At 40.6% G+C, this 21,457-nt stretch overlaps 1 protein-coding gene across 1 annotated transcript in view; it reads right to left on the bottom strand.

Annotated features, from left to right (window-relative positions):
- ATP13A5 (ATPase 13A5) overlaps window positions 1–21,457 on the bottom strand; it is a 103,357-nt gene that overhangs the window by 8,731 nt on the left and 73,169 nt on the right. The window contains exons 23-27 of the mRNA XM_019804350.2: window positions 19,601–19,710; window positions 15,966–16,062; window positions 13,229–13,301; window positions 4,634–4,808; window positions 1,984–2,186 (exon numbers count right to left, since the gene is read on the bottom strand). Of these exons, the coding sequence (XP_019659909.1) occupies window positions 1,984–2,186; window positions 4,634–4,808; window positions 13,229–13,301; window positions 15,966–16,062; window positions 19,601–19,710 (658 nt within the window). The remainder of the gene's footprint in view (window positions 1–1,983; window positions 2,187–4,633; window positions 4,809–13,228; window positions 13,302–15,965; window positions 16,063–19,600; window positions 19,711–21,457) is intronic.

The raw sequence follows: 21,457 nt of genomic DNA, 5'->3' as shown, positions 1-21,457 counted from the left end.
TAGACTATTTCTCTCTATGAAGTATTTTTCCTGGGCAAGAAAAAGTCAAAGAGTTTTCAAGTCTAATACTCAAGCCTAACAAAACACTATGCAAAAAACATTACAGCCATCCAATATAAAATGCAGACATTAAAAAACTATAAAATTCAATTTAGTGAGAGTGTAATCCACCACAAATATGTAGGGTTTGCTCAAGAATATGAAGATAATTTAGTAACAAGCTTATTAATATAACAGATTCTAGCAACAGGTCAAAAGGAAAAAAAAGGCAAAATCATTTCAGTATGTGATGGGAAGGCATTTGATGAGATACACCTCCCATTCTTGATTTAAAACGTACTCTTGATTTCATGGAAATAAAAAGGTATTTTCTTTACATGATGTAGTCTACCTTGAACCAATATTTAAAATCATATTTACAGGTGAAAACTATTAGAAGTATTTAGAGTATAGAAGTAGAACAAGAAGAGACTGGTATATTAAAGAAAAGGTAGTCTAGAAACTAATTAATTATATAAAAATTGATTTGTAGATTCATAACATATATAAATATAATATAGGGGTGCCTGGTGGCTCAGTCGGCTAAGTGCCATCTCTTGGTTTTGGCTCAGGTCATGATCTCAGGGTTATGGGATCGAGCTCCCACATGGACTCTGCACTCAGCAGGGAGTCTGCTTGAAATTCTTTCACTCTCCCTCTACGCCTCCCTCTGCCCCTCCTGCCCTCCACACTCTCTCTTCCTAAAATAAATAAATAAAAATTAAAATATTTAAATAGAATATAAAAACTCACATAATATAAATTATGTATATAATAAAGCCATATATATACACAAATATGTAGGTATGCTAAAGGTGGCATTACATTCAGTTAAGAAATAAATGAGCAAAAGAAATTTTAAATAATAAACTATGCTGGGAAAACTAGTGACTAGTTGGATAAAGTAGTTTGATCTCTACCTCAAACTATACGCCAAATCTAATATTAACATTAGATTTAAAAAGCATTAAAAGGAATGTTAAAAAACTGAATAGAAGTTAATCTACCTGATTCTGCAATGAGAATAAACTCTCAGCGCATAAAGCCAATGAGGAGAAAATCACAAAGGAATAAACAGCTGATACAAATAAGAAATATAACAGCAACCCAGTTGAAAAAGAATGGATAAAGAATGTAAAGAAGCAGTGCAGAGAAGAGATGGCCAATCCTATGAAAATGTGTTCATCCTCACCGGTGACTAAAGGAAGGCACAGAATGGTTAAAGTAACTTGCCCTATGTTGTAAAGCTACTACAGAGGTCAAGTTGTATTTGAATTGATTAGAAGGTCTTTTACACGGGCGCCTGGGTGGCTCAGTCAGTTAAAGGTCTGCCTTGGGCTCCGTCATGAGCCCAGAGCCCCACGTGGGATTCCCTGCTCAGCGGGGAGTCTGCTTCTCCTTTTCCCTCTCCCTCCACCCTTTCTCCCATTTGTGTGCTCCCTCCCACTTGTGGACTCTCTCTCAAATAAATAAATTAAATTAAAAAAAAAAGAAGGTCTTATAAAGTACCTTGACATATACGTATGTGCTTAAAATCATTTTTGATGACTCACAATGGGACAGGACTCATGTGACCATCTAATAACTCATGTGTCTATCTGTCAATGAGGTTTCTGCTCAGGCTTCTACCACCTATGAAAATTGTCCTTCAATATTCAACTTTCAAAAAAAAACAAAAACAAAACATTTGAAACAGAATACTATTTTTAATTATAAGATAAAGCTGAGAAAATAGAGAAAACTGAGCAAAATAACGAAAAAGGTAGACAACTGGACAGGGAACTTAGAAGAATGAGATCAAGTCAAAACAGCATTATGCAACCAATAGAAATGTCAGTATCAATTTTGGAGTTCAGCCATCCCTTCACCCCTGACCTGCAACTCTGGGAGGGTGGGGAAATGGAAAGAAAATGTGAAAAGAATAATTAAACTTCATATACTCACAGTTTGTGTAGACGGGTTTTCGAAATGGCTTTCCCTTAGAAAAGATAAATGCCACCGTGATGCAGTTGATGGTGGCGATGGGCCACAGTGTGGTACTCTCAAAACTTAAAACTGAACCAGGAGTCAGAGTGGCATTTCCAGTCCCATTTCTCTCCAAACTCACATTCGTCGAGAAATTCCTGTGATTGTCCAGAAAGCACGTACTACAAAAGAATCACCAGCATTTATGGGATTTTCTTTCTATTTTTATCCAGGTGGTGGGAAAAAAAAAGTCTATCACTACCATGGGATCTCAGCTTTGTAATTGTTCCAGCCAGTAACTACCAAGACATATTTTGTTCACTTCTTACAATGACAAAGCACAAATAAAATTTAGAATAAGTCAAAGTTATTCATTGTCTAGCATTCCATTTAGGACAAGTGATCTGTCTTGAAAGGGCTTGAATGATAATTTTCTGTGGAATTCCTATCAATTCAGAATGAATGAACCATGGGTACCTCTGTGTGTATGTGTGTGTGTGTGTGTGTCTGCATGCATGGTGCGGTGTGTTGTGCACTTGTGTGCCTGTGTGTGTTAGTGTGTGTATTGTTTTCTCTTCTGTGTACTAATATAAGCCTATTAACTTAGGCCCTGAGTTTGAATGTGCCCATTCTAATCCACTCTCTTCCTGAGGATACAAACATGACTGTCTCCTGCTTCTGAGTGTCTACGGCTTTATTTTGCAAATAAATTAAGTTCCAACTCCTCAGGCAAGCTCAGAAGACCTTTGTACTCTGGTCTCTATCTGCCTTCCTTCCCTCATCTTTTGCCAGTCTTCCTATGCTCCTTATACTCCAAACACATAGGAATATTTTCTGTTCCCCAAATATCACAGTTTGCACACATCTGGGTCAGGCACTCTCTTCCCTCCCATCGCTTTATCTGAAAGTCTTTGTCTTTACTTCACTGGCAAGAGTAACTACTGTCCTCCATTCTTACTTCTAGTGCTGCATTTAGCTCATTGTTTTGCAATTATTCATTTGCATAATTTTATTTTCTGCCTCTGGGATGAGAGTTCCTTGAATATGAAATTTCTCTTTTGGTTTTATTTTGTTATTGCTTTACTCAAATTTACAAATCCTTAGCACCTAGCACAGAAATGCCACAGAATATTTGCTCAGAAAAATATTTAAGAGATGGGTTTTCCCAGTCCAGATTGATCTATTTGCAATGTTCATTTTTTTTTTTAAATAATCAAACTCACAAATTAGTTTCTATCAGCTTTCTTGTTCAGCTTGAAACTTTTTACTCTTATAACTGGTTATGGATGAAATTAGTTTCCAACAAATAGACTTAAGTCTTTTAATCCTTGGAAAGTTCCCTAGGGTCCAGAATGTGTTCTGCATATGGCAGATGTTCACTTACTATTCGCTGAATACATCAATGAAACAAATCATCAGTAGTCACAAAGTGTTTTTGCACAAAGGGGACGGATAGATCAAAGGCCTGAATTACAAAGTTTAACATAAAAGTGTATCTAATCCATCCTACTTATATTACAGATAAGAAAGTTAAGGCATAGTGTGGCAAAGCTGTTAGTTAGTGATAGAGGCAGGACTACCTATCCATCACCATTTGGGCTGGACTATCTTGTCCCCCAGATTCAATCAGAATTTTACTTCTCTGAGTATATGCACTCCAATTAGGAGAAAAATCTGGATTTGAGACAAAAATGAATCTCACTCCAAATAATACTTGGATGGCTGAGTTTAGGATCGAAATTACAATCGTAGACATCATTTGATAGTTTTTAATCTTTCACTGATTCCTGGGGCTCTGGGGCCTTCAGGATCACAGTGGAGCATGTGTAAAGGAGTTTGGACAAGCCTTACTTCAAAGAGAGCTGTTCCTTTTCTGCCTTTCCTTTTGGAAATCAGAGAGGCTTTGTCAGAAAAAATAAAGTTTAAATATCTATGGCATAGTTCACCACATTTTACCCTTAATTTATAGTTACAGAAGTTAAAACCCATGGAGGTAAAGAGACTTGCCCTGAGTCTAGTGTTCAATTCAATCAGAAAAACAGTACCATCAATAACATTTTAATTTTAACATTCATTTGCAAAACTCAAACTAATTTAAGCAAATCTAGCTTGTAAATCAGGGGTCAGCTGATTACAGTACATAGGCCAAATCCAACTCAACACCTCTTTTTTAAATAAAGTTTTATTGGAACATGGTCACACCTACTTTTTTTACATATTGTCTATGGCTGCTTTTCACTACAATAGTAGCACTGAGTAATTGCAACAGAGATCATCAGGTCCACAGAGCCTAAAATATTCACTCTCTGGCCCTCTACAAGAAATGTTTGCTGACCTCTGGTCTATATGATCTCCAAACCACCAGGGAATGAATACATTCATTCGGTCAACCAACGGTTGGATCTACACATCAACAACCAAGGTGAAGATCTTTTTCTACCCACTGCACGTGGCTCACCCCAGGACTCCACCCATTCTCTGTTCTATCCTGTCACTGGTATTTTGCAGTGAGGAGACACAACTTTTTTTAATTAAAAATTCAGGGTATATGTGCAAACCAAGTTCTACAATGACACTGGGTACTCATTGTAACACCTTCAGAGAGGAAAATTAAAAAACTGAACTTTACCTGTATCTGTAGACCTCACAATACCAGGGCTGCTGCTTCACATAGAGAAATGCACAGATTTGCACAATGCAGGTGAAACAGGTGTTTAAAAAGACTGAGAGCAGCAATGGGGGAGAGAGGAGCTGTCCTGCTGGTCGGTAAGGAGCCAGCTTTGGGTAGGCATGAGTTGAACTCACTGAAAAACAAATGCATTTTCCCCTATTACAATTTCATTATCGACAGTAAAAGATTGAGATGCATATTATCTTGAGACTTGCATTAGTGTTCAGATTCAGCGAACATGTATGAGGGTTTATATCTAGGTAAGCACATTGCCTAGATGCATATCCAATGCTACTGGCCTTTGCCTCTTCTGTGCTTTTGTTTCACCTTCAGAAATGAAAAGTAATAGGTTTAAAAGTTCTCTTAATTGTACATTTACCATATTTCATGGTGCAAATATTTTCTTCACAACCAGACTGACCGGGAATGGCATATATAATAGAAAGGTGGCCTTCCATATGGATAAGCGATCTCTCAGTGGTGGTGGGAAGGTGGAGAGTTAAGAAGAAGAGAGTAAGAGGCACCAGGCTAGATTAATCTTCATATGCTGGGGATTTTTTTTTAAAAGCACTCATTTTATGATTCATTCAGCCAACATTCTCTGAGTACTTCAGTGTACCAGGATAGATGCTAGAGGTGTGTTCTGTTCCATCCTGGGTAAGTGGTAAATGGAGAACTGCTAGAGCACATTGCACCTAGTTAGGAAAAAATAGCTCATAAAATAATCTCGCTTCCAGATGAGAGTGTTAAAATGTATTATAGTTTTGGTCCTAGGATTGTTTTTTGTTTTTTGTTTTAATTTAAAGGATTGTCAGTGGGCAGAGACTAAACAGAACAACTTCAAAAAAAGATGACTGCATTCTTCTTAGAAGCCATATATTCTAACAAGCTGATGAAAATGGAATGTACTTTACTTCTTAGGGCAGCACAGGAAAGAAACATGGAAAGGTCAGAAATTAGATACAATACATTCAAAGGTTTAAATTATAGTCAGGGGTCAGTTCTTGTCTTCATATCTATTGCCTTTTCCTTTTTTATAGCTGATCACTGGTTTCTAGGATGTAAGGAAGAAAGTAGGGTGCATATGCTTAAGTATGTGTTCATGCACGTAGGGGCAAGGCGGTAGGAGCAGGTGTCCAGTTTGGGATGATAAAACTCTAAAACAGGTCTTCAGTTTGCTCAGTGGGTTCTCAGGTAATCACGTGAACTCTCTGCTACTTCTTCTCATGTACAAAGTGAATGTGTAGGAATGTCTAAACGCTCTCCAAAGTCTCTTCCAACTCATGTATTCTAAAGTTCTATAACTATATAAGGTTTTACTTTTACCAATTGAATCAATGTTTCCCCAGGTGGATGCTAGGCTAAGGCCATAGGGTATGCAGGGACAAGAAAGACATCTCATCTGCCCCAAAAAGTTTGAAGTCCAATGGAAAACACAGACGGGTTGTGTAATACATTAGTTGGCTGACCTTTATTCCCAGTTTCTGGGAGGTATCCTCTAAATTGTTGGGATTTCTTGAATTGACAGGAGTGCCTTTTTATTCATGCTGGCCCTGATGGTTTATGCAAACAAGATGACAGATGGTGGGTCCAAAGAAAGTTGGTGATAAAGTGATGACTCAGGATGGAGCTGGCCATGCCACAAAAAAGCTAGAGATTGAGATCACCTTCATGGCCAATGATTCAACCAATCATATCTACGTAAGGAAACCCCAATAAACACTCTAGACAAGACACCAATGTTCAGGTGAACTCCCTGTTTGGCAATACTCTGCATATTGTCACATGTGGATGTACCAGGAAGGTAAGGCAAACTGACTCTCCAGGAAGAGGACAACAGAAGTGTTGAGATCTTCCCACCGTGGGGTCCTTTCACCAGACCTCACCCTCTGTGTCTCTCCCTTTGGCTGGTTCTGATTTGTATCCCTTTGCTATAATAAAACTGTAATCATATGTATAGCACTTTCCTGAATTCTGTGAGTTGTTGATATGAATTACTGAAACTGAGGGGAGAATGAGAACCCCCAAATTTGCAGTCAGCTGGTTAGAAGTGTGAGTGGGACCCCCAAACTTATGGCTGAGGTCTGAAGTAAGGGCAGTCTTAAGGAGGCTGTGCCCTTAACCTGTGAATTTTGGCCTCACTCCGGGTAGTTGGTGTGAGAAGTCTTGCATGGCATGTAAGGAAGAGGCACACAGTGTGGCCTGTTGTCAATGCAGAGACGGTGCTCTGGGGCCACAGAAGGCAGAGGCTGCCATGCTTGGAGTTCTTTCCATGTTCTTATACTCAAGGAAGAAGAAGGCTACAGAGCGCATGAAGAGGCTGTGAGTGAGGAAAAGAGGTGTAATTGTGTCCGTGGATTTGGCTGTACCTCTCCAGTCCTCCCTTTCCAGATGCTCACTGAGTTTCTGACTTTTCTTTTACTCAGAGACTATGCTGGATGGAATTATTGGCCTCATCATAGTAGAGTGCACTTATCATCCTTTAATTTTGGTTTCACTGTGTGATTTTCTCAGGCCAAAGCGATGTTAGCAGAGGTTCAAGGCCTGCTTGTGTGGCCAGGCTCGCTCTCTGTGATCACAGTGAGAGCGTGCCCAAGTCTCATTCTAGCCTGGCTCCAGGATGAAAAACGTGGAGCAGACCTGAATGAAACCCATAGCCTCGACCAAGACCAACTGATCTACATTCTAAAGCCGATCAGATTCAGCTGACCTAGATCAGCTAAATGACAGTTTATCTGCAGACAAGAGTGGGTAGTGTAAGCCACAGAATTTTGGGGAGAGGTTTGTTATACGGTATTATTGTGGCAATAGCTGACTGATACAGAGTCCTTACATAATGAATATTTTAACTCTCGCCGTATTAGAAATTCTAATGCTTTCTGATAGAGAATCTGAATATCTGACTATAAATGACTAGCATTTTAGGGCCCCTACTATGTTCCAAAGGCTCTGTGAAGTGTCTTACAAACATTCTTTCTTTTTTTTTTTTTAAGATTTTATTTATTTATTTGACAGAGAGAGAGACAGCCAGCGAGAGAGGGAACACAAGCAGGGGGAGTGGGAGAGGAAGAAGCAGGCTCCCAGCGGAGGAGCCTGATGTGGGGCTCAATCCCAGAATTCTGGGACCATGCCCTGAGCCGAAGGCAGACGCTTAACAACCGAGCCACCCAGGCACCCCCAAACATTATTTCTTTAAAAAGCAATGCAAGGGGCACCTGGGTGGCTCAGTCAGTTAAACATCGGACTCTTGATTTATGCTCAGGTCATGATCTCAGAGTTGTGAGATCAAGCCCCGCCTTGGGCTCTGTGATGGGCATAGAGCCTGCTTGGGATTCTATCTCTCTCACCTCTCTCTCTGACCCTATCCCCTGCTCATTCTCTCTCAAAATAATATATATATATATATATATATATATTTATATTTATATTTTAAAAAGCAATGCAAAATAAGTATTTCATTTCTATTTTACAGGTAGAGAAACAGGTTCAAAGAAGTAGGGTCTCTTGTTTAAAGACCTACAGTTTGTGAGCAACAGGGTGGACATATAAACTTAAGTCTGTCTAATTGTAGATCCCCCCCACCATTCTCTGTTCTACAGCACATTGCAGTAGTGTGGATTTCATGAATTAAAAACGATAAAATGAGGAGCCTTAAAATGCAAGCTTGTTATTTCTCAGTATCCAGAACTTTTCTGAATTGTCCAGGTTCCTTAAAATGATGATGATCTCTGCTATCATACTGCGTGCAGAGGAATGTAAGCTTGTGAAGTGTTATATTTCATTCAGAATTAATCATTCCCTCCTCTGAGTTTCCACAGCCCATTACTCATTTTGCTGCTATGTAGTGAGGATGTCTTGCATTAAATCCAGCCATTTACACATCCACGCAGCAGACCGTGAGCTCCCTGAGGGAGGAAACGCTGTCTCATCCCACTATCTGTCCCTCACTGAACCTGATACAGGGCCTGCTATGTAGGAGGACTTAGCAGTTGCAAATTCTTATTTTCAAAGTATACTTTTTAGTTGTTCAGCATCATTTGGATAGAATGTAGGCGCGCTTTTCCTCAATAGTTGGCTTGCTTTATATAAAGGACATTTCAAGTCAAGTACGTCAAATTTTCAGAGGCTCTCAAACCCACTCAAACTACATGCAAAATTTTTAATGTGCCTCATGAGATTTTTAAGGTGAAAAGGTCTATATCTTCCATGAGATTCTCCAAAGGGACCAAGACCCAAAAAAGGTGAAGAGTCCTTGAAGCACTGACAGAATTTATGTAAGAAAGGCATTTATATAATGGTGCGGTTCCCTCCCACAGCCTTCTTCTCTGGACACTGTCTCCTTCCATATGCTGAAGTGTTGGCCTAAATGGAGCTAAATTTCATGACCTCATCTTTATTTACAAAAATGACTGGCTTAGAAGAGGACGTTTTACCCAAGTTAGGTCAATGAATTTTCTCTCCAAAATATTTACGAAAGAGACACTGAGGGGCTGAGCTGATTTGCTGTCAAAGACAGAAAGGTTATGGAGGTTCAACTGTACAGTTACCATTTAGGGTCACTTGCAAGGTGAATGAGTAGAAGTCATGCAAAAACAGTAAGAATAGAAAGAAGAAGAAGAAAGAGATAAGATGGCCTCTTGGAAATAAAAAAGATGGTCTCTGTTTTCCACTTTTTAGTGCTCTAGCCCTGCACCGGCCCCGGGTGCTTCTGAATTCCTATTCTCAGATTTTTTTTTTTTTTTGAGAATCATATTCTTAAACATCCCCCTACTTCTTTTTTTCATTATCTAATTTGAGTGGGTTTTGTTAAAAAGAGTAGAGAGGCAGCTAGAACAAATTCCTTTTAAAATGGCTTCTGTAACTTTTAGGGTCCAATTGGGCTTCAAGACATGCATTTTCTTAACTGACTTCCCTGACTTCATTTACTTTTCTCCTTGATTTCCCTATAACATGTTATATCTTGTCTTATTAGCTGCCTTTGTGTTGCCTTAAAATCTTGTGGGAACAAGACAGGGTATATACAGATAAGCAAGTACGTAAATTAATTAAATAAAAGACGGTGTTGTCTTTGTCCCATACTAATTCAGGCTTGAGGTCAAAAGCCCTAATCTGGAAACCTAGAAAGGCAGGCACCTTGGTGAGAGTGATTTTACATGGATCATCCAATTGTCAATGACTACTAACATCCACAGATGAATGTCCACAGCTCTCAGCCTGGAAGTCCAGTTCTGTGATCTGACCTGACTCAACTTTTCAAATTTTATCTCCTGCTGTTTCTTTTCAGAAAGAATGTGACTGTGGTCACATTGAAAGCCTCACGCCCCAGCTCTCTCTTCCTCATGTTGCTTCATTCTACTTGAAGTACCCTTCTTTTAGGAAAAGATTTTTGAAATCCACCCACCTTTTCTATTTTGATGTAAATGTTACTTCTTCCATGAAGCAATCCTTAGTATTTCTCTTTTCTCCATTGCTATCTCTTTCCTAACCCCAGATTTTCAGAAATAATCTCTCTTTTCTCTGAACTCCCAAAGCACCTGTTGTTTTCTCTCTCATTCTCACCACGGTGCCTGCTTTTCCAGGTTCCCAGATTAGGGCTTTTGACCTCAAGCCTGAATTAGTATGGGACAAAGACAACACCATCATGTATTTCTTTAATTTATGTACTTGCTTATCTATATATTCCCTGCCTTGTTTCCACAAAATTTTATAATCTCTCCTTTCTCTGCACTCCCAAAATACCTATTGTTTTCTGGCACTCACTACTTGTGACTTGCATTTCCATCATTCATGCATGTGAATTATCCACTAAACTGTAGACTTCAGGGATCAGCCTTTTTATGCCCCAGGCACCCTTGTGCCTAACATAGAGTAGAAGATGAACACATCTAAGAGGATATTAAATGGGGCTTTTCCTTTGTCTGGGCCTTCCCTTGCTAAGCCTTATATCTGAGGACCATGAATGGTAAATGCCAACTGAAAGAAAAGTGAGATGACTGCCACATGTCTACTGTACCCACTCAGAGGGATCCATATTGGTCCTTCAACTGTAAGCATGCCCCTAACCCCAAGCAATTACCTATGTGCAGAATATATAAAACTATAGAAATTATGAAGAGATTCTTTAAAGGGAATTGTCAAGAGCAGCAAGAACTGTGGTTTTCTTCCCAACATCATTCCAATCCAAAATGAGGGGAGGTCATAAGAAACCACTCCAAGAGAGACTTGAAGTGTTTTGGGAGGTGGAGATTGGCTTGCTCATTCTGGTTGCAATGTCAGAGGGAAAAGACAGAGGGCAGCAGTGACAGCAGGCTACATCCACTATCTGGTAGGTCAAGTAGAATCTATGGAAATTAGCCAGGCTAGAGTTGTCTCAGAAGGAATTTGCCCAGTGGGGCCATCTGCTGGAGCTAGAGGGCCAAGCTGTAGAAAAAGGTTCCATGATGCATACCCCTAGAAGGCAGTTGCTGAGAGGAATCCTGAGGAGTCAGAGGGAGAGAGCACCGCCCACGTCAGGGAGTAGTCTAGTCCAGAGGAATTCACAGGAATCTCTGAAGAGCCCAAGAACTCACCAGTGAGTCCCATGCCAATTTAAATCAATGATATTGCTTTTGCAATGTTGGATATTTTTAAGCAATGTGTATGATTTACTTGTGAACATGAATTTTAGGTGCCTGCTGTGTTAGAGGGCACTTGACAGGACAGAACTACAATGCCCCCACCTAAGTAAAAAGTCATTTGCTCTTGTTGCTCCCAGATTCCCTGAAGCAAGAGTGGAGAGTAGACAACGCAAGGAAAGTAGAGACGTGGCTTTCTCTCCCACTGCTTGCTCCAAGGTCAGGCTTGATCTAGAGGAAGAAAAATTCTGAACTGGATGAAAACATGACAAGTTAGTTTACAATACCCAGACTTTAAATGTCTAAAGATGAGATCATTTTAATACCTAATACTGACCAGGAAATGATCTGACCGCAGGGTGACGGAGCTTGCAGTGATGGAAAACCAATAGTGTTCGAAGGCAAAGGATAAAAAAACAAACACTGAGGCCCCCGGGTGGCTCAGTCAGTTAAGCATCCAACTCTTGATTTCGTCTCAGCACTGTGAGATTGAGCCCCCGAGCAGGCTCCATACTCAGCGTGGAGTCGGCTTGAGATTCTCCCTCTTCCTCTCCCCTGTCTCTTTCTGTCTCTCTCTCTCTTTCTCTCAAATAAATAAATAAATAAAATCTTTAAAAAAATTACCCCAAACACACTACTCATATTTTTGGATTTCTAATCAAACAATCTACTTGTATGCAGTCTAATTCTGTTCAAGGGCTTACTGAGTTAGTCATTTTGAAGGAAGAAAAAGAATAGGCACAAGGCAATAGCATTCATTTTGTGACGCGTGGTTAAAATGTGTGACACACTGCTGTATGCTTCACATGCATTGTTTTATTGGATTCTCTCAACTCTATGAGGACATTTCATATCAGGAAATTATTTCATAAATAGTTTGCCAATGTTCACAGAGATGGGGAGTGGTGGAAAATGGCCATGGCCTTCACCTTCATGCTACTGCCTGCTAGCTTAGCTCCTGGAACTTCCTGGTGGTTTTTTGTTTTGTTTTGTTTTTTTAGCATCATCGACCATGTTCACAAGTAAATCATACAAATTGCTTGAAAATATCCAACATTGCAAAAGCGGTATCATGGATTCAAAATGTTCCAGTCATGTGACTATTAATAACACACAGAAAAAATATGTCAATGGACTATGAATATACATTTCAGCCGGAAGAATTGAAATTGATGTTACTTACATCTCTGATGCTGGTAATTTCTGTCGTTGGGTTGAAAAAACAAACGACTTCAATATCAGTTTCATGTTTTAAGACGTTACATGAAATTCTCAAGGTTATTAATATCCTGCATTGCCTGATGTTTTATCAGTTAGTTTTCGTAACACTTCCATTGTTGAACAAGGAGAAAGAGATGACTATGTCATTCTTTTTCTTTGCTCTCTGTTGAGGCAGTCACCTTTCTCACTTATTAAGAGTTAGTATGAAGCCCTGAGTTCTTTGATAGGAAATACTTTATCAGCGTCATCTCAAAGGAAGGAAATGAGCAATAGCTGCTGTGAACCACACCTTGCCTTTGAGAGAATTCCTAGAATTAAATGCTAGCATTTGTTCTCACACGTCAAAGACCTAGCAAAAATCTGGTTTCATGCCAATGTGAAGTATAGCTGAATAATAGAAAGTGACCTTTGGGTTTTAGAGATTTCCCTTCCTAGATTTCTGGTACATTTTTCTATGTACAAGACACACACTTATGAAGAACTGAGAATACATTGATCATCTTATGAGGTTAAGACCTATGAGCTATCAGGATATTTTAGTGTCAAATCTGAGGACTTCAAGCCTCAACTTACTCCAACACCTCTTTCAAAAAACTCACAGGTAATGTGGTTTTAGTAATAAAGGTGCATCTTTCTCAGAAGCTTTGATTTGTGTAAACATTTCTAGAATGTCATGGATAAATACAAATAATTCTGATTACTTTGCTCAAACACTTACTTGTTAAACAGACCATCAAGGTAATGGCTACATCTTGCATGAGATACTGGTAATTCCCAAAGAGCTGTAGTTGCTGAAAAGGAAATAAAAGTAAATATAAGGGGAAGCCTGGGTGGCTCAGTTGAGCATCAAGCTCTTGATTTCGACTCAGGTCATGATCTCAGGGTCATGGGATCGAGGCTGGCCTTGGGCTCTGCACTCAGTGCAGAGTCAGCTTGAGATTCTCTCTCTCCCTCTCCCTCTGTCCCTCCCTTCTCATGTTCTTTTTCTCTCTCACACTCTCTCCCTCTCTAAAAATAAATAAATAAATCTTGAACAAAAAGTAAATAGAAGAGTTGCTTCTGCTGTTGTAGCGTTGTTACCATTGCCAAAACTCTTTATGAAAGTAATCAAGAAGCAAGTTATTTTTCTTTCCTCTTTAAAAAGAAAGTAATTTACCTACGATCTTTAGCATCTCATTGGAGAGAATGAAACCAGATCACGATTTTCCCAGTGTTTAGCTTAATTCCATATTAGCGACGAGAGTCAGTCAATTGGGAAACACCCTCTTCAAAGGCCACAGCTGCAGTCTCAGCCTGGACAGTTGAAATCTCGACATAAGATACCCACTGGGAACGTCAAGCTTAAAATTTTGAAATCCAAGCCTCAAATTAATTCAACGGATATTACTCTCCATTCTTATCCATAGACTGAGTTCACAGTATTATTCTCTTGGGGTCCATTCGCTTTCACAAACTGAACAAGTACCCCTACCCCAAGTAAGCCCACTGCAGACTTCATTCTGGTACGCTTGACTTCCTAGGTTTGTGTAGACACAGAACTTGTTTGAAGTTCACATTTATGAAGTCATATATAAAAATCAACTCGTTACATCCAGAAACTTGCTTTGCGATACCTGTTGCAGCCAGCTCTGTTACTCTGCGTCATAGCTGTTGACTGAACATTAACTTATGATCTGGTCTGAACCATTAGAGACCACATTTATTCAAATGAGAAATATTTCTGGATTTTTAGAGTGTGAACCCATGGCCCTGAAGTTTCTGATTAAAGGTCTTTGGTGGGGGGAGGGGGTGCCTGGGTCGCTCAGTTGGTTAAGCGTCTGCCTTTGGCTCAGGTCATGATCCCAGAGTCCCAGGATCAAGCCCCACATCGGGCTCCTTGCTAAGTGAGCAGTCTGCTTCTCCCTCTGCCCCTCACCCTGCTCGTGCTTACTCTCTCTCACTCACTCTCTCTCTCTCTCTCTCAAATAAGTAAAATCTTTAAAAAAATACATAAATAAAGGTCTTTCGGGGACACTCTTATTTAGGTCTAGACCATAAGAGTAATTGGCTGCAGAGTGGCCTATCTCTATGTGGACACAACTCTATGCATGAAGACTTTGGAACTGAGAAGTCTTTCATATTTTTGAGAAGACATAAATTGTTCCTTATCCTCCATAAACGGTTCCCCAAGGGTCAAAACCCTCCAACTCTCTGTCTTCCTTATATTTCTTTCTCTACATATCTTTTCCTTTCTGTTCCTGAGACTGGTACAATTATACGTATGCAGGTAAGATGGAACAAGGAAAAATGTTTCCAAGGCAGCTTTAGTTTTTGTTCTAGAAGCAACTGTCCTAAAACTATAGAGAACTTTGGAAATCTGCCAGCCTGACCTCCCAGAGGCACATAAGGGCTTGGCCAAGGGCAAGATCTAAGGTGTTTTTAGTGATAGAGGCAGAACTTGAATCTAGGTTTCCTGACTCCCAACCCAGTTCCTGATTCTATCTGCCTGGTTGCCACTTAGCCCTCTGTGTGTGATTCTTGCACAAAACAGACCATCAGACACTAGAGTCCGCCAGTCCTCTCCTTCATCTCTCAAATGTCTCAGAAAAACAGTATAATAATTGGCTCCCTGAAGTGTTCCCTGAGCCTGTTGGATCATCTCACTGTAGAGCCTGTTATGACTGAAATAATGAAGATTACTTTCAACTTATACATATTTCTTCCATACAGTTAGTTAATTTTAGAATTATTATTTTTATCATTTAATTTCAAAAGTCCTTCTTAAAATTTTTTAATAAAAGGAACCTGGGTGGCTCAATCAGTTAAGCCTCTGCGTTTGGCTCAGGTCATAATCCTGGGGTTCTGGGATGGAGCCCTGCATCAGGCTCCCTGCTCAGCAGGGAGTCTGCTTCTCCCTCTTCCTCTGCTGCTCTCTCTCACTGTCAAGTAAATAAATAAAAATCTTTAAAAATTTTTTTAATGATAATCCTTTACTAATGACATGTCTAAGTCTGTAAGTTCTGGGCAAGTTTAGCAGTAAAGTTCCAATATGGGAGTTTATCTAGTTTTTGAGTGCTTCAAGGTCAAATTCAAAAGCTTCTCTTTCTTTTTATCTCCTCTTAGTCTTTTGTCAAAAATATTCCATAGTTGGCAACTGATGCATTTCCTGCTAGTTATATTTAGGCTGTTCTGAAGCTCTCTTCATACTCCAAGTAAAGAAATAGATGCTTGAAGAGGTCAACTGTCTCAAGTTATCCAGAAAAAAACAACACTCCTAGAAAACGGATTCCTAACTACTTATTTCTAGCTCCATGTGTCATGTGCGGTTATGCCAAGTTCCCAAGTTTGCAGACATCTATTTTGAGAAATGTCATTTATTTATAAAACATTAAATTTTGTGTAAGAGCCACACCCCAAAGAATAAACCAAGGATATCGATGCTATTAAAAATGGGAAGAAATTATTTAGGTTCATACCCAATAGAGCAGTGATGTACCAATAAACTGGATGATGCCATACATGGTCAAGTATTTAAATACCCCAAAGGATGAAACCAGAGCGGCTCGGCCTTCTCTGTTTGAAAAAAAATAAAATAACTGGTTATGCATGATGTACATTGACTGGTCTCTTTTATATTTCAAACGGAGTTTAAGTTTAATAGCTTGTTAATAAACATTCACTTAATCAACGATTCATCCTCTCAATTATTTATTGAAGCGCTCATTTGCTCATTCATTCTCTGCTTCAGTCATGACCTCACTCACTGACTCATAAACGCACTTGTATTTAGGGCTGATGAGGTACCAGCGTTTTGCTTCGAGTTGTGGAGGATAAAAATGAATCAGGCATAGTCTTTATTTTCAGTGAATTAAAAAGATTAGCGCAGATATTATAAACACAAGACACCATGATAAGGTGCAAAATGTCAAGCTTTGACTCCACTGTGACTTGTTCCATCCTAACAACACTTGCTTCTGAGAACTGAACTGTGTGTGTTTTGGAGTCCCGCAGAGACTTGAAGCTAAAGGACAGGTGTTCTCGCACGTCAGAAAGTGTGGATGTGACTTCAGTATGTGAGATGAATGGGGTTTTGTTGGTTTCAATGCTCCAGGAAGAACCCATGGGAATAATCTGAGCTGGTGTGGAGTTCAAAAGACATAAACACAACAGCAAAAACTGCAGGTTAAAAAGTAAGTATTCTCTCTTTTTAAAAATGCTGTTTGAGCTGTTACTCCCTAAACTGAGGCTTGGTTCAGTGGTGGGTGATGACAGGCAAAGAAGACAGGGCGGGGCAGGAGCTCACGATGGAGGAGCGGGGAAACCTGGCAAACAACCCCTCCCGCAGCCTGCTCTTGTCAAGACAGAAGCGAATTCGCGTGGGAGGCAGCCCACGTCCACCCCCGTGGCACGGACATCTGGCTGCTCAAACACTTTGTCATCGGAAGGGGTACCCGAGAAGGAAAACCTTAAAAGCCAAACTGGTAACTGTATCGCCTCAGGCATGATGAGAAGGTTTGGGAGAGACGGGCCTGGGTGCGCTGGCCAGATGTTTTCCACCAGGCTGTGAAGCCATTTGTTTTCAGCGCAGAGAAGGGAACAGCACACAAACTAAGGAGGGGCCAGCATGTGAAGCCTGGACCGATTTCGCACATAAACTGGGTGGTTTCATCCTTTTTGTGCTTTTGTGTGTACCTTTCCAGAAGAATGAAAGCACCTAGATTCAAAGGCACGCGCAAAAAGCCATTCTGAGGAAAGTATAAAGGAGGTTTGCACGGGCCTCCAAAATTACTGCTGAATTACTGATGATGAATTTTAAGAAGCTGACTCATTTATTTACGCATTCCACAGCCATTTATCGAATGTTCTGGTGTATCCAGCTTAGTCCTGGGCATGCTGATACAGAAATGAATCAGGTACAGTCCTCGTCCTGAAGGGCGTCAACTAGAGCAATGTGTCAATCATGTTTCAAAGGATACAAACGAGGACCTCTGGATCTAGGCATCTAAAACTGTACCTCAGTGCCCTTCTGCAGGATGTTTTCCCAGGAATGCATCAAGGATAGCAAGGGCAAAAGGAGCCTAACAGAGCTGAACCAGATCTAATTGTTAGGAATCTATGAAATATAAAAGCAAAGAGCTTCTACCCTGAAGTCTTACTAAACCATCTGCCACTAGAGAAATTTTACATCATGACTTGGATCTTAAAAGACTACGTGCATTCACAAATGCATTAGGTTACATGCGTGAGACAGAGCATCTGAAGTTCAAATGCCACTGCCTTTTGGATGGATCAAGTAGGCGCTTTGTGCAACGAGTTTGAACTCCCTTCACACCTGGCACTCCAGCTTACCCTCCATAACTCCTACCTGAGAAGTTTCTTAGCTCAACTGGGCTAGAACCCCATTTCTTTTTTTTTTTTTTAAAGATTTTATTTATTTATTTGACAGAGATAGAGACAGCCAGGGAGAGAGGGAACACAAGCAGGGGGAGTGGGAGAGGAAGAAGCAGGCTCATAGCAGAGGAGCCTGATTGTGGGGCTCGATCCCATAACGCTGGGATCACGCCCTGAGCCGAAGGCAGACGCTTAACAGCTGTGCCACCCAGGCGCCCCTAGAACCCCATTTCTAAACATGGCTCTCCACGTCACCCAGCTGGAATATTCTCCCACCTCCTTCCTGTTTATGCACGTCCTGTCCATCCTTCAAGTTCCAACTCCCCTGCTAAAACCTTGCTTCCTGGCATAAGTCATCAACTACTGGAACAATTGCCATATTGTCCGGGCATTACTTTATTAAAACTAATTTGTTGAGGACTTCTCACTTATCAGGCAGAAGATTCTCTGTTTTGTGATTATATTTCTATCTATCTGTACCTTTACTGGGATGGGAGTCCTCCAGGGCAAAGATTTGTCTCATTCCTCATCCACCACATTTCCAAGCACAATATTTTAAAAAGCTCTGTAAGTTGTGTTGATGATGGAAAGCATGATTTAGGGAGAGGGTCCTGGGCACTCTCATTTTGTAGTTGCCATGATATGAACGGAAGTTAAGACAGTAGAGAGAGTAAGGAAAGGGCTTGGAGAGAGTCTCCAAAAGACAGATCAGTAAAACACAATGCCTGCCTGGCTACAGGTGAAGAAGGGAAAGAGTTCAAAGTGCTCCGAGGTTCTCAGGGTTCTAAGGACCAGAGAACACAGGAGTTAGGAAGGGGAGCTGCTCTGGAGGCAGGGGAGGTGCTGAAGTCTCAGGCTGTGGAAGGACACAGGTACACGCATCCCGGGATCAGGGAGATGTGTCAAACTGTCTTGCTGCTGTGCAACCAGACACGGGCATGCAACTTCAAGACTGGCACCTTTAGGTGAGTGATTCCTGCTAGCAGTTGCTCATTCAGACGCACAGACGCACCAAGAGCCATGCTGGACAACTTCGTGATCATCCTTTTTGAATAGATCTCAAGTTTTGGTGATGTCTTTCAGACCACTGGCTATGAAGATAGACTGAAGTTACCCTACCGTGTTATAAGAAGCTACAGGTGAAGAAGAGTTGTGAACAAAATATAAAGCCTAATGTTTTATTCTTAACTACATTTCGAATATGAGTAGAGACAAAATCAGCAATGAGAGTCAGGTGGAAATGAGGGAGGTACTGAGAAAATCAAGTTTTTAATTCCTTCCCCTTCCCTCGAATGTAGTCTTCCATGTGATCATTTTGGATATTCGCTGATTTGTATATTGGAGACGTAACTCTATTTGGGGACGCTATCTGATGCAGTGTTCCCTTTGTGCTTCCTCGCCCACCCCAATCTCAGGAAGGAAGCTTCCAGTATGCACCCAACATACAAAATAAGGGGGAGGAGAAGTAAGAAATGCAATTGGTTTTTAAATAGCAACTCTACCGTTCAATTACCCACATGACTAGATGTTCCTTCTGTAAGCCTCAGCGAAAGTCACTTTTTGGGTGGCTTTTACCAGCATTCCCAAGCACACTAATGGCCCCTTAATTGGTGCTCTGATAGCACTGTACCCATACCCTGTTGTGACATTTATCGCTGTAAATTATGGTTGAATTCTGTCCAGTCAGACGATGAGGGTGGAAGGGGAAGTAGTGGCTTACTTGATGAGCTGAGGCACGCACTTGATGTTGGCTGTTTTCGAGGTGAAATGGGAGGCCACAGACGCCTCCTGCTCTGACAGCGAGATGCCCGCGTGAGCCATTTTCAAAGCCTAGAACGATAAATTCATGTTACACCCAGGACTTTCCGGGCCAGGCTCTAACTCTTCAAACACAATGAGGGTATTCCTCACATTGCTGAGTTTATAACACTGTAAGCTTCCAGTCCTGGGTCTGTGATATGCTGTCCCTCCACCTGGGGTACCCTCCCTCTCCTGATCCAGAAAGTCATCAACTAAAGAGGGCATCAGCTAAACAATGACCCTGGGGTAGAAAAGTGGTGGGTGTGTTCATGTGTGTGTGTGTGTGTGTGTATGTGTGTGTGCGTGTGTGCGTTGGTTGTGGGGATGTCAATGTGATAAGAAAAGGGAAGCGCTCATTCAAGAAGTCCACAAAAAAGACAACAGCATTTGGGTGGACATTTGTGGAGGCCTTCCCTATCACAGTTCTTACCACATAGCAGGCCATCTTCATGAACAAAAGGAAAATATATCTAATCCCCACCTTTTCCTGGGTGGTCTGATCTAGCCAACCAGCTAACCGCTGGAATGAAGTATGGGGAGTAAAGCATCTTCACTGGAGACAGGGATCAAATCATACGCATTACAGATCATTCCGGGACATGTGTTGTCTCACTAAAATAAAGGCTAACTCATTGTTGTCAAGACTAGAAGCAGCCCAGAGAGCACACAGAGCAGACAGTGGCTAATTGGCAGGCTAGCAAGTTCCTAATCCTACAAGAATTGTACGCCCATAAAATGGGATTTCGTACTTCTGTAGGTCTGTAACACTGCAAAGTATCTTGTTCCTGTGGCTGGTACATACTAAATTCCTGTTCAGTAAATATTAGAATATTTGCTCCTTCCTCTTTCTCCCTTAGTATTTTGTTTCTCCATTACATATTTTAGAACCTGCCTGATCTACTTTATGTTTGGGTTAATATTATGCAAGATTCTTTCCCCAACCAGATAATGAATTTTAGGGAAGCAGAGGCTACGTCCTTTTTATTTTTATTTTTTTTATTTTTTATTTTTTATTTTTTAAAAGATTTTATTTATTTATTTGACAGAGATAGAGACAGCCAGCGAGAGAGGGAACACAAGCAGGGGGAGTGGGAGAGGAAGAAGCAGGCTCCCAGCGGAGGAGCCTGATGTGGGGCTCGATCCCAGAGCAGTGGGATCACGCCCTGAGCCAAAGGCAGACACTTAACCGCTGTGCCACCCAGGCGCCCCATACGTCCTTTTTAACACTAATTATTTCTTTTGTTCTAAATTCTATGTAACTATGGGAATGGGTCCTCATTTTAGGTTTTGAAGAGCAGACTAACAACTGGCTTCTTCTCATGAAGTGTAAGGTAGAAAAATTTATAATAGATCTTTAAGTGTCAGCATAGTTTTTCACAGAACTTTGAAGAAAATATGTAAAAAAAAAAAGTAAAAGAACTTCCCAGATCTTCAGTATCTAATAGGCTTTGGAAATACAAAGCAATCCTCTTCAGTTTTGTACTGAAAATATGTTTTTATGTTCATAAATCTTCAAGGTAGGCTACTGTGTCAACAGTATCTATCTTCAAAACTCAGGATCTAAAACGTGTGCTGCCTTCTATTGTGCATGGGAAGTCATCTGCTGAGAATCATTAATTTAGTTTGTTATAGTTTATAATAGCCAAATAGTTTGGTCTATGATTTCACTGATGATAATAATTTGCGGTTAAAGCCAACTGTTAGAAACTGACCCTGGAGAAGGTTAGCAGGGAAAAAATGCAGCTTATGCTATACATAATTCAAAACTTTAAACCAT

The sequence above is a fragment of the Ailuropoda melanoleuca genome, chromosome 1 (genome assembly GCF_002007445.2).
Source record: "Ailuropoda melanoleuca isolate Jingjing chromosome 1, ASM200744v2, whole genome shotgun sequence".
Classification (NCBI taxonomy): domain Eukaryota; kingdom Metazoa; phylum Chordata; class Mammalia; order Carnivora; family Ursidae; genus Ailuropoda; species Ailuropoda melanoleuca.
The sequence above is the reverse complement of the archived record's forward strand: the minus strand, read 5'-3'. Positions and strand labels throughout refer to the sequence as shown.